This window comes from Bos grunniens, chromosome 9 (assembly GCF_055505025.1).
Source record: "Bos grunniens cultivar Pamir isolate PY7600 chromosome 9, Bosgru_T2T1.0, whole genome shotgun sequence".
NCBI classification, from domain to species: domain Eukaryota; kingdom Metazoa; phylum Chordata; class Mammalia; order Artiodactyla; family Bovidae; genus Bos; species Bos grunniens.
The window spans coordinates 62,297,274-62,314,324 of record NC_141173.1 but is presented as its reverse complement, the minus strand read 5'-3'; the positions used below and the strand labels follow the sequence as shown (position 1 = coordinate 62,314,324).

The 17,051-nt window shown below is 40.1% G+C and overlaps 1 protein-coding gene across 4 annotated transcripts in view; it reads right to left on the bottom strand.

Moving 5' to 3' along the window:
* Nucleotides 1–6,217: 6,217 nt before the first annotated feature.
* The window catches only part of RNGTT (RNA guanylyltransferase and 5'-phosphatase), a 242,429-nt gene continuing 231,595 nt past the window's right edge, over nucleotides 6,218–17,051 (bottom strand). For all 4 annotated transcript variants that reach the window (XR_015133147.1, XR_015133148.1, XM_086317774.1 and 1 more), the window contains 2 exons: nucleotides 10,308–10,431; nucleotides 6,218–8,812 (listed from right to left, as the gene is read on the bottom strand). Coding sequence is in view for 2 of the 4 variants with exons in the window: in XM_086317774.1 (XP_086173900.1) it covers nucleotides 8,655–8,812; nucleotides 10,308–10,431 (282 nt within the window). In the remaining 2 variants the exon portion in view is untranslated. The remainder of the gene's footprint in view (nucleotides 8,813–10,307; nucleotides 10,432–17,051) is intronic.

Genomic DNA, 17,051 nt, shown 5'->3' with positions numbered 1-17,051 from the left:
AAGTGTGCACACACACACACACACACACACACACACAGAGACTGGGCTAAATGGAGTAGGGCCAGGTTTCAGAGAAGCAGTATTTGTAACTACATTAAAAAGCCAAGGCTACTACTTTGGCTTTTAGCATTTTTCATCTTTGAATGCTCAATAAAAATATTTTTGGCAAAGGGAAAACAAAACAAAACATCTCTCTCTCTTTCTCTCTTGTCTCCTGTGTGCTGTACATTCTTGAGTTCCTTTTTCTTCTACCCACTAACACAGGGGACTCTGACCCTCTGGTACTCCAAGCCTTCTACTCCACTGTTTCTACCATTACTACTGTGTGGATGAATTTAAATCTTGCTAGTGGTCTGCTTGTTCAAGTTCCAGTTCTACATTTCTGTCTTCTCTTTGGACAATTCCATCTAAATCTCCTGACAGCACCTCCCACTCATCATGCCTAGAGGCTCCTTCTGCATTCCAGGTCCAACTCAGCTCTTGCTTCTCACTTCCCTGCTTTTGCTAAGGGCACCACTATCCCCCAACTAGGCTCAAACCCTTGAAGGTAAACTTGATTTCTCAACTATTGCTGAATCCTAACGATCTCCCTCTTGAATGCCTGTCACACCCATCTCTTCAACTTCGGTAGATGCCACCCTATTCTGTATTCTTTACCTCTCACCTGGATTACTACTGTAGCCTCCCAACTGGCCTACCATCTTGTTTTTTCTGTCTCCTGCCACTTTTGGCAGATTATTACCAGCTTATTTCAGCATAAAACTCACTTGCTTATTTTTTAATTTTTTAAAAACTTTCTTGTTTAAAAGCTTTCAATAGCTCTTTACTGTTGATTGAATTTAGCTTAACTTCTTAGCCTGACTTTCAAATCCCTTCATAATCTGTCCCCAGCCTATCTATGTAACCTGAATTTATTTATAGATTCTAGAAATATTTATTGAACTCCTATACTTTGTGCCAGACTGACCGAGGTACTGGACAAGCAAACATATACGTTAGATCATAACTTGCTGGTAAAAAAAAATACTAATTCAGGTAAGGAGGTACAAGGTGATGGGAGAGGCATTTTATTTTCTTATTTTTTATTTTTTGGGGCACACCATGAGGCAAATGGGATCTTAGTTCCCCAACCAGGGATTGAACCCACACTCCTTGCATTGGAAGCATGGAGTCTTAATCAACGGACCACCAGGGAAGTCCAGGAGAGGCATTTTAGATGAGATGGTGAGGAAGGCCTTCTGGATGAGGAGGCATTTGTCTGTAAAGACTTGAATGAAGGGAGCGAGCATGAGCCTTACAGACACAGAGGGGAAGGGCACTACAGGTAGAGGGAAAACAAAGTTCCAAGTCCTTAAATTCAGAGTATGCTTGGCAAATTGGAGAAACAGTAGGGGGGCAGAATGGATGAGCAGAGTGAACAAGGAGGAAGAGAAGACACGAGAGAGTGAGGCCTCAGGGTCAGGTTATATAGGCCTGGGGGATGACGGTGTGCATTTAGGATTTAATCCCAAATGAGGTGGAAGACACTCGAAGGCTGTGACTAGTAAAGTGACATGTTCTAAAAAATACTACAGACAGCTGTGGGGAGACTGGATAGGGTAGGGGATGAGTGAGAGTGAAAATTAAGTGACCAGTTAGGAGGCTACTGCAATCATCCAGGCAAGAGATGAAATGAGAGGTTTAGGGAGGGTGGTGGTGTTTGGTTGCTGTGTCCGATTCTTTGCAACACCATGGGCTGTAGCCTGCCAGGCTCCTCTGTCCATGGGATTTCCCAGGCAATAATACTGGAATGCATAGCCATGCCCTCCTCCAGAGGACCTTCCCAACCCACTGGCAGGCAGATTCTTTACCACTGAACCATCCATGTCTCCCAAAGATAGGAGACATCATTAAACTCTGACTACAGTTAAGATGCTAGCATCTGCTGGTGGATTGGATGTGACGTGTCAGAGAAAGAAAAGGATCCAGGATGATTCTGAAGCAACTGGAAAGACAGTTGCCATGAACTGGGCTCCATGAGAAGCAGGTGGGAACAGAAGTTGACAGGAGGAGGAACGTTCAGTCTGGGGTATATAAGTCTGAGGTGACTATCAGATAGCCACATGAAGACGTCAGGTTGTCAGCTGGATATCTGAGCCTAGAATTGACAAGAGGCCGGGCTAGAAATAAATGTGGAAGCTGTTTGTGTGTAGATGGCACTAGTGTTTGGAGAGTGGGAGCGATCCCTTATAGACTATAGACGGAGGCCAGTGGACTGAGCCTGGGTCAGTATCACATGTAGAGGTTGAGAAGGTACAAGAGGGATCAGGAAGGTCAAAGGAAAGCAAACGAGGAGACTATGATGGCCTGGAAACCAAGGGCAGAAAGGGTTCAACAAGCAGGGAGTAGTTTAGGAATCGAACCACGTCCCCTGCAGTGGAAGCAGAGTCTTAACCACTAGACCACCAGGGAAGTCCTAAGGAGGGAGTGGTTTGTGGCTTGTTTAAAAATAATTGTGTGTGTATATGTGTGTGTTGCATATGCACACGTGTGTAATGGAGGATGGGAGACTGGTTTGTGCACTCTAAATATTCATAAAAAGAAACTGCCAGATTGATCGTTGCTGAATCTGGGTAGGTGGGAGTTCATGTTATCATTTTCCATATTTGTGTATCAATTTGAAATTTTCCATTAAAAAGAAGGGATGAAACAAAACAGGGGGAAACTGAAATGTTGATGGCACTGACAGGTCAGTTAGGAGTGGATGGGACCTGTACAGGCAGTGGTGCTGGTGACCAGAGAAATCTCAGCAGGGAGGAGAGCCTGTTGGTAGCGGCTTCAAGAGAGATGGGGTGGAAAGGCGTGAGCAAGGACCATCACCTCCTTCTAGGGATTCTGTGGGAAAGGGGAACAAAGAAGTGGGTCGCTAGCTGGAAGGAGATCAAGGGGCCAGAGGTGGGTAGGGGGGTAGTTGAGCTCAGGATGGAGTGATTATAGCCATATTTCCTACCACTGTCCTGAACAAAAGCTCTAGACACACCGGAAAGCATCCTTCCCTCCCTCACATTCTCTGTCCACAAGCCCCCAATTCATCCCACCCATCCACCAAGGCCTGGACCAGCTCCCACCTCTGGCATCACCCTAATTGTATGTGATGCGTCCGGGTGTATAGTTTCTACCCACAGGCAGAATTTTTAAGGATTCATTATGGGAAAGTTTTGGCTGTGTGTGCAGTTGGAGTCTCGGCAGCCCTCAGCTTTAGTGTGTGTCTGAGCACACTGTGTGTTTATGCTGCAGATTCAAACTGCACAACACTCCCCTGACAGCCTTCAGAGGGGAAGCACAAACAGGGAATTCTTATTCCCTTAGATCCTGGAAGACAGCATTCGATAGTAGCAAGGAGAAGAGTATCTTCCACTTGCCTTTCTCACTCTAAAAGACATGGCTAGAAGCACGGTTCACACTAAGGGATCATGGACTGGTATTTATTTTTGAAACTAACTGAAAAGCCTCAGCTGTTACCCAATGACTTCTCTTTGAAAACATCAAAAGTTGGGTGGGAGTAGGTGGGTGGGGAGAAGGAGCCTTCTAGTTTCAGATGTGGCAAGCTCCATGAAACTGCACTGAAAAATGAGACGTGATGAAAAACACTGCTTTGCTCACACCTCCCTCAGAGTGTATCACAGTGAGGAGACCAGGGCACCAGTTCTTAAGATTCTTCCTGCTGGGAAGATTCCCTCAGAAGTATTCATTTTCAGTGTAAAAGGCAAGAACAGACAAGACACTTCTAATCAGGATTAAATACAAGATGCATCAGAGACGGACTGTGAAGAAATTCTTAAGAAACAAGAGATGTTATCAATGTTTCTGTGATGATGAGAAGGCTAAGGGGACAATGTTTTTGTTCCTATACAGCTAACTGAGGACAAGAAGAATAAACACAACTTTTTTTTTTTTTTTTAACTGGATTGTAAGTTGATTTTCAATGTTGTGTTAGTTTCAACTGAATCACTGTACTATATACCTGAAACTAACACAACATATATATATATTCTTCTACAAATTCTTATCCCTTATGGATTATTACTAAATACTGAGTATTGACTGAGTATTAGTAGCATGAACAGAAAGGCATGTGTACCTTCGGCCCCTAATTACTGCCAGTGCTCACTGTTGCCAAGCCCTGTGTCATGTATGTGTTATATATGACCAAGTCCCTCCACTCTCGAAGTCCGGGGAGACCATCACAACACAGGGTGACAGCCAAGAGGCCACCTGTGGTGTAAAGGCCTCCCTGATCCTGGAAGTAAGGGAGCTTGGGGCTTTCTGACAGCACCATGAGCAGAGGTTCCTGGGTAGAGAGAGGTAGAGAGCTGAGACAGCCAGGAGCCACACTATGCTGAGACCCAAACCTGGACATACAGGTAGAGACAAGGTCCCAGAGGGCCTCTGATGCCAGGGAGCTCTGACTGGGGAGGAACAACAGAGGCAGGTTTGCAGTTTCAAACGATCATTTTGGTGGCAGCGATCTAAAGGGAAAATAGTCCATGTGCCAGCTTCAAAGTGGTGAAAGTTGGTGACTCTTATTGGTGTGATGTGCTGTCAAAGCCAAAGTCTGTTTTTCTGTTATATTCAGCTATGCTTATTTCTGTACCTCCAAGAGGTGAGGGTTTCATTCTATTTGAGTATTTTCAAACATTCAGACAATTTCCTTGTTCACCTATGCAGCTTAGATCACAAGAGCACAATGTAATCAATCATGGTGATGTAAGTGGATGGTAGTTACTATGAAAATGACCTTCAGCTATCCATCTGAGACAGCTTCTTCCCCTGCACTTACAAGCCCCTGCCTGGAATTTCACTGAAGCAATAGTCCCCAACACTGGTCTATGAAAAAGTTTTCACCAGTTTGGGGTTAAATGTAGAGCCAATGGACAGTGTGGTGAGACGTCTGTAAAACAAACTCTGTTTTATGTAATTACATGTCTTTTCTTTGAACTTATGTCCTACTTGCTTTTTGGGAATTAAGATTCCCTTTACTTTATGGAACAACAGCAACAGTTTTTTGTAAATATCCTTTCATGGCAAAACAGTTGGCAACGCCAGATCTGTGCAGCGATTTTTTTTGAAATGTGAAATGGTCTTAGAAGCCTGGAAGGCCCAGCGGTCACCTAACAGCTGAGTCTGGGGAAAAGACTGGCACATCTGGGTTCACCAAGGCTGATACTGGACCTGCCAAAGTGTGAGAGCTGACAGCAAACTATGTGACAGTCGGAAAACACTGGCCCAGTGTGTGACTTAATCACTTATTTCCTCTTAATTGCATCTTTGGAATTAAGCATCTTAATGAGGATTATTAAACTTCTGCCTCTGTGTCACTCACATTTAAACACTGTTTAAATGTGACTTAGTAAGTTCCTAAAAATATATTTACTTTTCTGCTCCCAACTTCATCTTACTTTGGAGAGAGGTGCTCATAACCTATTACCTGTTAGCACTGAAGAAACAACTTAAACAGTTTGGGACCCTGGCACGAAAGCAGCCCTCCCCACAAGAGCTGTACCAGAGCCTTTCGGCAAGTACTTACTACACCATCAATCAGGACAGCAGAGCCTGGTGTGCTGCAGTCCATGGGGTTGCAAAGAGCTGGACACCACTGAGCAACTAAACAACAAATTAGGTGAAGGAGGTGAAAGACCTATGTTTGGTTCTCAGCTTACAACTCACTAGCTATGTAACCTTGGGTCAAAGCTTTCTCAACTGCAAAATGAAGTTGAGATGGTATCTCCCTGAACAAAGTGGTTGTGTTTGGGGTTTGGTGAATATTCCACAAGGGTGATATTGCTATTATCGTGAATACAGGATAGTCACAAAACACTGGCTTTTACACAAGAATCATGTTAGACCTGAGAAGGTTCTTTTTGATCATCTTTATAGATGGGGAGAAATGAGTCCTAGAGTGGACAGAAATCCAAAGGAGGCGGAGCCTAGACTTGGTCTCTGGGTCTAGCCCAAGATTTTCTCTAACGCATTAGTTTTTCCTACCTGGAAGCATTTGATGCATAATTTTCAAGTTTCGTGGTTTCTCAGGAAGAAAAATAGAGGATTTTCCAAGTTTTTATGCTAATCTCAAGAATGCAACAAAACTAGGTGGATGTTGAGGGGCATGGTTGAGAGGATCTGATAAAAGCAACAAAAGGGACACAAAAGCATCAGCAGTAAAACAAAGCAGATACACTTTCTGTTATTTTAAATCAGTAGTTTTATTACAATATGGACTGACACACAATTAGAGAAGGAATGTCCTGACATTTTCTGAGCATTTCACGGAAAGCAAATGTAACCAGCCAGGCAGTCAAGTCTTCCACATCTTTTTCAAACACAGAGCAAAATCTTTTATCTGTGATAACAAAGGAAAGTAAAGTTTTCTTATTCTTGTCTACATAACTTCAGCGTCAGAAAACAGTTATTAGGAAGTGGGCTGAGACAGAAGTATTTCCTTCATGACGTCCCAAACTGTGCCTCCAGACTTCCACCCCGATTATTTTCTGGATGACTTTTTATGACACTAAGGATGGTAATGTGTTGAGGGGCTAAATGGGATCTACTTACTATACATCACTACAACTGAAAGGGAGAGATAAATTAAGAAAATTAAGTCCTGGAAAATGCACAAAGGCAAAGAGAAAATATCTGAGTGTACTGAAGATGAGATGCTCTTTTCACGTAACTCATTTAAAAGGTTACAATTACCATAAACATTTTAACTCCATTAAAGACCGCTGACAAAGGCTTGCTCTCTCATCAGCAAAAGGCTTCTGCCTTTACACGAGCTTGGAAGAAAGCATCACACTGTGTGAAAAGAGCCACTAATCCTGGTGAAGCAGGTGTCAGACTATCAGGAGTTGCATAGGCTTTTCAGATCCATTTTGTACAAGACACCATGAAATCTTGACCAATTTCCACCTTTCAATAGTTGCAGCAGCAATCAGATGTTTTTATCCCTGTAGCACTCAAACACACAAAAGTACTCTAGGAAACAAACACTACAATGGCATTTTGAACAAATTCACATTACATAACTTGGGAACAATAAAGGGAGAAGCCCAAGCATGACTCCAGTATTTCATATAGAAAAGCATTGCAGGAGAAAACTTTGTTTAAAAACATTAAAACTCAAATGAATAGAAATACACTTTTGGTTAATCTGTGCTGTTTCATATAGAAATCCTATCAGATACTCAATCTACTAGGTGACTCGTTTGGATTTTCATGTCTCACTGTCTTAGTAGAAGAATGTACACTGCTGCCTATACTCACATATATATGCATTTACATATATAAAATCCAGATAATGAAAATTTGTTTTAAATACACATACTTAAAACCTGTACCCTAAAAATAAATACATTGGCCTCCAGTAAGCTAATTCTCAAGAGTTCCTTGACAAACCAATCAGAACACAGTTTCTCAACAATGGCACGTGACGAATTAGCCACTCTTTAAATCCATTATCTATCAGTAAATGTGTTAAAATTCAGATGTACAACCGAAATAGCATTCCCAGAATAGAAGATGAGAGAAAATTCTGGCTTTGAAAATAAATGTCTTGGCTTCCTTCATGTTTAGTTCCTACAGATGCCTAGTCTTTGCCTCTGCATTTGTCTAGCAGTGGGAGAGCATTTTCCAGGGACAGCATTCTCTTCCACTGATGTTACCTTCTATCAAAGGAGTCAGCTGGCATTTCCTTTGCAGTTTTGTATAAAGGAACTAATACAACATTGTGTATATACCTGATATCACTCCCATCATCACAGTGAGTTGTGTGTTTTAATGTAATTTACAATGCGCCGATACCACCGAGGTAGGGGAGAAGTAGCCCTGGCATTAAAAAAGCCTCCCAGAAGAACACCACACAGGGACTGGGCGGTGTATCTCCACGTTTTATGAAGTGACTCAAGACCACTGCCAGAGTGGACAGACTGGGTATGTCTGATACTGTAGTTCAAACCACAGACTAGATACACTTCCTTTAGAAAGAATGACATTCACAAGATGGAGCTTTACTTTTTTACTTTTACAGTTCCAAAACAACTTAAAATGATATAAACCAGACCAAGTTGTTTAATACAGTACAATATTTAACAACTTTGTCATTTGGTTTTGAATACCAGAATTTCAGAGATGTAGGAAATCCATGATAAATAATAGCAAGAATGTTTAATGCCACTGCCTAAATGTTTTAAAAGGAAAATCTATCATAGTTGAAATATAACTTCTAAAAAAGACAATGTTCTATGCACTCACAGTTCCAGATTGCTAACTTTATAAATTAAAGCAAAAGGTATCCATATATAAACAAGGCCTCTTTTTCATTGATTTTGATCTCATTTAAACCTTGAGATATTTCAATCTTCAGATTCCACAAGGTAAGGCTGAATTTATCAGATATAAATAAAATGTTTAAGTCCATGATGTATTGTAGCACTGAGGAAACAAAAACACCAAATATTTACAGACTGGCTACAATACTTTTTTTTTTTTTTAAGTCAAATGTGTATCAACATCAAGCCACACTCTTTTTTTTTTTTTAATTTCTCTGGTTGCAAAAAATGGGACAACAGCATTTTTTCTCACTCATCTTTCCTCTCAGTCCTGAAGTCAGAGGCAGGTCTTTAGGTCAAAGGTCTTTTGGGAGGTGGTGGAGGCATGAGCTCTGTGTCTGGGTCTGGATGATGCTTTCGCTTCTGTCCTTGAGAAGCTGCTGCACATCTGTCAATGAACTCGAAGAGCATCTCCTTGGTGACAGGGTTGGAGATACTGTTGCACACAGCTGTGGAGAAAGGGAGACACATGTCTCATGTGAGGGTTCATGAAGGGAGCTGACTCGCCCCAGGGAGATGAAGACAGGAGAGGTTTCCATCCCAACAGGCTAGAACGTTCCATCTTGCCGACGTGGGTGACCTGCTGCGAATTAAACTGCTCCTCTCTCCCCCACCCCTGAAATGAGGGCATTGCTGGTGGCTTTTCATTTCTCGGCAGAGCCATGTGGCTTGTGGGATCTTAGTTCCCAGACCAGGGATGTATCCCACGTCCCCTGCATTGGAAGCAGTGGACCCCCAGCGAAGTCCCTCTAGTGGTTACTCTTCACTATTAATTCTAGAACAAAATGTTTAAGCAGTTGGGTTTAAGACTGTCTTCACCACAGTTTTCGATCCTTCCAAACAGTTTGTATTGCATATTGATCTCGTGCAATGCATCTCACTCCAGTCCATGTTAATACAGTTTCTAAAGAAAACACACCCTGTGTCCTCCAACCTTTCTCTCTCTCAGAGAGACGTGCACACTGGCACGTGTGTAACACAGCACACTAAGGCTCTGTTGTAGCTGGGAAAGCATATTTTTCTTTATTTTAGTAGCTTGTTTGAAGTAAGGTATTATAACAAAATGACTATTAAATAAACACCTTTTCTTATGTGATCAAAACTGTATTTACCTACTTGGTTTTAGAAAAAAAGACATGGGTTTAATTACTCCTCTTTTTTGAAATTAACTCATCCTGTCTGAACACAAATAGTTCTAACAAGAATCTTTTGAATGTATAAAAGTAACTTTTAAGCTGTAAAACTCAAACTGTCAATTTCTTTATTATCTCTTAAGCTTATCATCCCACCATCACACCTTCACTGACTGAGCACTTTTAAAGTTCACAATCCCATTAACCTTTAATCTTGGTTTGTTTGGTTTTTTTCCAATTCCACTAAAAGCTCAATCCAGAGTTGCCTGAAGTAGTAGTTTACCTTATAAAAATAATTAATGCATGCTGCTCCTCATGAAATAAGCTTACTACTCTGAATTCCCAAAGCAATCACACTGTACCCAGAGCACATCCTGAAGATAGCATACCAAATTCTACATTTTTTTTTTAAGCTTTTCATTGACTTTGTTCTCCATTGTTTGTAAAGCTATTTTAGGAGCTGGAAATTACATTCTCCCCTGCTAATTCTGTCTTTTACCATCTGGCAAACGATGGTTTTTAGCGTTTTGAACAGATCTGCAATTACCATGGTTTTTGTTATGGTTGTTGTTCAACAAATTCACCTTGTCCACAGCTCACCTTCTTGCCCTTTAAACTGCTCCCCTGAGCACCTGGCAGGAGCCCACAGGTTTAAAGAGGACTGGAGTCACAGGCACAGACCTGCCACAAGCCCTCTTCAGTCTGGATGACCTTCTCCCCTCTGAGCTGGACCGTGAAAGAGGTTCGTTCTAACACCTTACCTCTTTTGGGGGGTTTCATGTACCATCCACTGGGAGGCTGTCATACTCACCCATGGCAGTGTTGTAGGCATTAGGAAAACTTTTATCTGTTCTCTGTCTCATAAAGACCCAGCTGTTGTTCTCGAATTTGCATTCTATAATTTTGTTGTCATACTGTTTTAGCTCTTTTGTCACCTGTTTTAAAAGAGAATTGACGAAAATATTTAAGTCATTTGACAGGCTCTTGCCTCCATTACGTGACAGATGCATGAGGGGATGCCAAAAACACCTCGGTGGCCCGTCACATGGAGCTCTTTGTCACCTGAAGCGTCTAATCAAGCCCAAGGATGCGGTACTCACTCCCCTGCACACTTGCCGATTAATCTGACATCTTATAAATAGGAGTGAAAACGGCTGCCAATATACAGCAGTTAAAGGAAGCTATGCAGAAACCAGCCACTCCTGAGCCAGGTGCAAATGTTACCACAGGGACCAGTGCCTCCAATACTGTCTGTGTCCCTCTGGCTTCAGAAACTGAGTATCTGCAAAGGTTCCAAAAACTTTCAGAAAGGTCCTGCCATCTAAATTCCTATGTCAGAACCTAAGAGATCCCCTTTACTGGTTAAGATAAAAAGTTACACACAAGAGAGGAGACATTAGGATCTGATTCAGGCAATGTGCATCTTAAATATTTTGCTTTTTAAGCAGTGATAATTAACCAAAAAGCTCATCTTTAGGCTGTTTATTTACCCTTTTCATCTCCAAAACAGTAGGAATTTAGAGATGAAGCTGCTTTTGATATTAGGTGGTGGATTTTTTTGGCTACTTCACCTCAGATGATTGAATATGGATTACAACTTACTCTATCAAAGCTAACAAGTATCCATGGCAACTGTAGAGGCTTTTAAAAGATACTTCATCGGGCTGTGAGGATGGTTTTCATAAATAGGAATCTAAGCTTATCTTTGCAGTTTTCAAATCAAATGCCAGTCATAGTAATATTTTAATTCTGTCCTCATCTTTCACAGCTAACAACTTTTCCTCACAATATGGAAGATTGCAATCAGTTAACTTCATTAGCATTATTTGAAAGGCTCTCCCTTTTCTACCCACGTATTCACTACCACCTAGGAATATAAAGAGAAGCAAATTTTTTAAAGATGCTGTCAATTCACAGAATAGGCAGTGCATGTTTTCATAAAAACTTTCAAATTGTAGTCCTTTTCCCTTCTTCAGTATTACAGCTGATTGGACTACTTGCATTTTCAACAAGTCTGACAGGACCAACACATTTCAGTGTGCTGGAACCAGACCTACCCAAGAAAATGATGTTCTACTTAGTAAACTTGAAAATTCATCCTCAAATATTCATTATTCTAATCTCAACTCCCCTACCTCCCTTCCGAGGGATCTACCTCCTTTTAATTTTGATACATGATCTCTATCCAACCTAGGCAACTTACTCGGGTACAGGAACCACTTACATTACACCAGAAGTAGGCTCTAACAGGTAGGTTGCTAAACCTTTCAGATTCTTCCTTTTCTAATTTCTTAAATGGGCAATGGAGCTTCTAAGGCACCGGGACACTGGAGCAATAACAAATGAAAGTGTCCGACACACAGTAGCCCACCAGTAGAATTCTTAATTGAATATAAAGTCAGGAAATGAAACATTACTTGTAAACTTTAAGAAAAACAAGCTAAGCAAATTCACTAAAGAAACCAAGATGACATGAAAAGATATACTTTGAAAGCACTTGTCAAGAAAATTATATCATACACATTTACAAGAATGGCTTGTTATCAATGTGCAGTCTGTACTTTTACTCACTGCTGATCACAGTACATCTTTATCACATAGCTTATCATTCTTGTGTTCCTAGCATCTGATTTGCTATAAATTATGTGTTGTTCAGTCTGACTATAGCGGTTGGGCTGTATTATTAAGTATCTGTTTGTATCTGTCCACATTAACACTCTGGGAAACAAGGCTTTCCAGAAAATGCAGGCACCTGCCACTATGCCAACCTAAATGTATTTCCATGTTCAAAAACAAGTACATTGCTGTTCATTCACCACACCAATAATATTCCCAAAACAGACACACTGTACTCATTTGGTCAGGTAATAAAATATATCTAACTGATAAACACAATACATCCCATATGTGTACAAAGACAGTTTTCACTAATGGTCAGATCAGAAGAATGACTGGCATACAGGGAAGGAGTTTAATTTTAGTATCTAAATTCTAATTGGTTACTATGACAATAATCATCCTCAGCCAATCATACATTATTATTTACTAAAACAGGATCTGGTTAGGCCTTTTATAATCAGCTCTGCTACCCTGTTTTGAGTTAATGAGAGGCTGCAAGTAATAAGAATAAAATATTTATAAATCAAGATTTTACATCTGTACCCATAATTACATTGGATTAATGAGATTTATTGGGGGTTTTTTTGGTGGGGGGATAAAATACAGTGTATTTTATACTGAAGAAAATATTTTTTTGCTTTCTTCTTGTCCATCTTATTGAGTACCACGCTTTTGATACCATTTAAATCTACCAATAATCTGGTGTTAAGAGATAGTCAGACGAAACCAGATCTAGTACCTCTGAAGATTTGAGATTAGCAGGTCAATGGAACAAAGGGCCCAAAACAGAAGAAGACAGAACCACAGCTGTTCTTCTCTGTATTTTTTTCTTTTTTTAAAGATGCAACATAGTTTAATCTCAAAAACATTATGCTGAGCAAAAAGAGCTGACACAAAGGAATATATACTGTGTGACTCCTTTATACAAATTTCAAGAACAGACAAAACAAATCTAAACTGATATAAATAAGAATAATGGTTGCCTGGAGTACGGATCCAAGTGGTAAGGGGACTGACAGCATAATAGTAGCATGTAGGAAATTTTAAGTGTGTTGGAAATGTTGTAGAGCATCATTAGGGTAGTTGTTACACAGATTAATATATTTTTTCAAAACTCATCAAATTGTTTAGCAAAATTTATGCATTGTATTGCATGTAAATTACACTTCTATTTTTTAATAGAATACTTTTTGTAACCTAAATGCTGGCCATGGTACCAAGTCACTAAAGGCAAACCATCAGTGTTGGCTGAACCAACCTGCACAGAGCAGACAGATGAGTTTCTGTCTCTAATGGTGGAGCGCAAGCCTTTAAAATTTACTGTCCCTGCTCTGTGAGAGCTGTTTTGTTATCAAGAGCTCATCTTCCTTTTCTAGAGAGACTACAAAGGGGAGAGGGATTTCTCTGAACTAATTGCTCTAGAGACACTACAAAATAACAAATATCCTTAGATTGAGAAGATACCAGTAAGCTGGGTTTTAACTTTTAATTCTGAAATACTTTTAGATCTACAGAAAAGTTGTAAAGATTGTATCAAGAGTTCCAGGATTCCCATCACCCTGCTTCTTCTAATGTTCATGTTTTGTATATCACAGAACAGTTATCAACTCTGAGAAGTTAACAATGATACAACACAATCGGCTAAAGTTGATTCAGACTTCATCATTTTTTCCACTTATGTCTTTATCTGCTCCAGGATCCAGTCCAGGCAGCTGCATTGTACTGTCACGTCTGCTTAGTCTCTTCTGACCTATGACAGCTTCTCAGACCCTTCGTGACACACTTGAAGACTGCTAGTTAGATATTTTGTAAAATGTTCCTCAGTCTGTGATTTTCTGATGTTTTCTCATGATCAGACTGAGGTTATAAATTTTGGGAAAGAATGCCAGAGAGATGATGTACCCTTCTCATTACATAATATCTAGGGGATAGATAAGATCTTGGGCTTCCCAAGAGGTGCAATACTAAAAAAAAATCCACCCACCAACGCAGGAGATGCAAGAGACGCAGGTTCGATCCCTGGGTTGGGAAGATCCCCTGGAGTAGGAAATAGCAACCCACTCTAGTATTCTTTGCCTGGAAAATTCCATGGATGGAGGAGTCTGGTGGGCCATAGTCCATGGGGTCACAACATGATTCCTTACTGGTGATGTAAACCCTGATCACCTGGTGAAGAAGGTACCAGCCAGGTTTCTTTACTGTAAAGCTAGCATACTCTATTAGCTATGAGGCACTGTGTCTAGCCCTGAACAAAGATAAGGGAATTCAGCCACTTGCTTGAAGGAAGGGTATCTAAGAATATGTGGGCATTTATTAAAAGTATCACAGAAATCAATACATTTCCTAGGAGAGAGACTTTGAGGCTATACAAATATCCCTTTTCTTCTTAAAAGTTTCACTCATTAATTGTAGCATTCATCCATGAATCATGCCTATGGCAATTATGACTGTGGTATTCTAACGGAATTTTCTACTTTCTCCATTCCTTATACATTTATTATCTGGATGTCTTCTGTAAAGAAGATTTGCTCTTCTCCCTCATTTATTTATTTGCATCAGTAAGAGCTCATGGATATTTATTCTATTCTTTGGCTTATCATAAACTATTTTCACTTCATTTTCTTGCTCAAATTGTTCTGGTTTTGGCCACTGGGAACTCTGTCGAGTTGGCGGCTGTCCACTTTTACTTACTTACGTAGTTTTAGTGTTTAGTCCCTGGCAACACAAGTACCACTCCAGTCTCATCTTTTATTTTCTTTGCCTCAGCTCTAGAGTCAGCCATGAATCGGTCAGCTCTAAAGTCATCCTCTACCAGGATTTTATAAGAAAAAATTTACTCTTCAGTAGTCCAGACTATGCTAAAAAAGTATTTACACACATCCCTTGCTTTGGTCAGAATTTAAAATTACTGAGAAAAAGAGAGGTAGGGGGAAAAGAGGAGTGAGTGTGAGAGAGAAAAAGAGTAACAGTGAGATATTCACATTAGAGAGAATAATATGAATATGAATATATGTTCATACTTAGATGTTTCCACCCCATCTTTTGTGAACTGCTATCTGGAGCTAAACTAAGTTGACCACTGTTTCTTTTCTGCACTTAAAACTCTACTCAAGCTCTAACTCTGTAGTGTAACAGAAGGTGAATTTTTAAAATATATTTCAAGGAGATGAAATCAGAGATCTTATTTCCATGTATGCAACTTTGGTATCTAATACTTATAAATGAAGGCAGAGAAAATAAAACAACAAAGAAATCGAAATGGAATTATAAAAGTTTTCCTTGTGATGTCAGAACAAGACAATCAGCTTAAATCTGAATCATTAGACAATCTTTTAGAACTACTACCTTATAGTAGGGCCTTGATATATTGCTTTTAGAAAGTGCATCTATCTATCAGAGGAAATAAAACTCTTGTACCCTTCCTAAAAATATGCTACACTTAACCACTTAAAAAAAAAAAGTTCCTCCATTAAAATCAATTTGTGTTTGTACTTTTATAATGAAGAACTACTGGGTAAATAACACACCTCACATTTGCTAAATTAGAAACATAGTAACAGGAAGTCTCTCTCTCTTGAATAGCAGGGTCTTCAAGCCCTCCAATCTGGAGTTCAGCAAATAGTAGCCAATTGGCTATTCAAAGTAGCCAACAAAAAGAAAGCAGCTAGAACTCAGTCTTATTTATCCCACTGCAGACAAGTCCAGGGTATGACATCACCACTAAACTACAGATTACTACCTCTTCATAAAATTAGAGTTAGTTACAGTTACTATTCAAAATACAATAAACCTTCATATAAAATAACTGGGCAGATAAAACAGCATGTTGCTGCTGCTGCTGCTAAGTCGCTTCAGTCGTGTCCGACTCTGTGTGACCCCACAGACGGAAGCCCACCAGGCTCCCCCATCCCTGGGATTCTCCAAGCAAGAACACTGGAGTGGGTTGCCATTTCCTTCTCCAATGCATGACAGTGAAAAGTGAAAGGGAAGTCGCTCAGTTGTGTCTGACTCTTAGCGACCCCATGGACTACAGCCTACCAGGCTCCTCCATCCATGGGATTTTCCAGGCAAGAGTACTGGAGTGGGGTGCCATTGCCTTAGTGATTGTTAGTAGATGCTGGAGTTAGGTATGACTTATTTTCTTCTCTGTGCTTTGCTGTATTGTCCGAACTGTCTACATAATGCATGCTTAACTTTCATAATTTTTCATGAAAAATTCCTAAAATAAACTATGTTTCATAAAAGATGGTAAACATGAGATTGTTTTTAATGTAGAAAAAAAGGTCAATTAAAAAAAGAAGTAAATCAAATTATGTCACCCCCTTATCAGGGGCTTCCCATTACAGAGCACTAAATGACATAGCTGCTGTTTATCTTTCTAGCTCTCATAAATTATCTTAGAGCATCCCACAACTTTTCCTCTATCTTGTTTATCATTATCTAATTATTTGTTTAGTATCTGTCCACCACCATGGTTAATAATTACTGTATACTTACTAGGTGTGGGGTACTTTCAAGTGCTTTACATGGATTCATTTATTTAACCCTCACAACAACTCTAGGAAGTATCACCCCTGTTTTTAAAGATAGGGAAGCAGAGGCAGAGAGGAGTTAAGTAATTTGATTAGAGACTCACAGTCAGTAAGAAGCAGAGAAACATTGCATCCCTATTAGGTTTTATTCTAATCTTAAAGGTTTTCACTCCATCCCTGTTAGGTTTTCATCCCAATCCCAAAGAAAGGCAATGGCGAAGAATGTTCAAACTACCGCACAATTGCACTCATTTCACATGGTAGCAAAGTAACGCTCAAAATTCTCCAAATGAGGCTTCAACAGTATGTGAACTGAGAACTTTCAGATGTTCAAGCTGGATCCAGAAAAGGCAGAGGAACCAGAGATCAAATTACCAACATCCGCTGGATCACAGAAAAAGCAA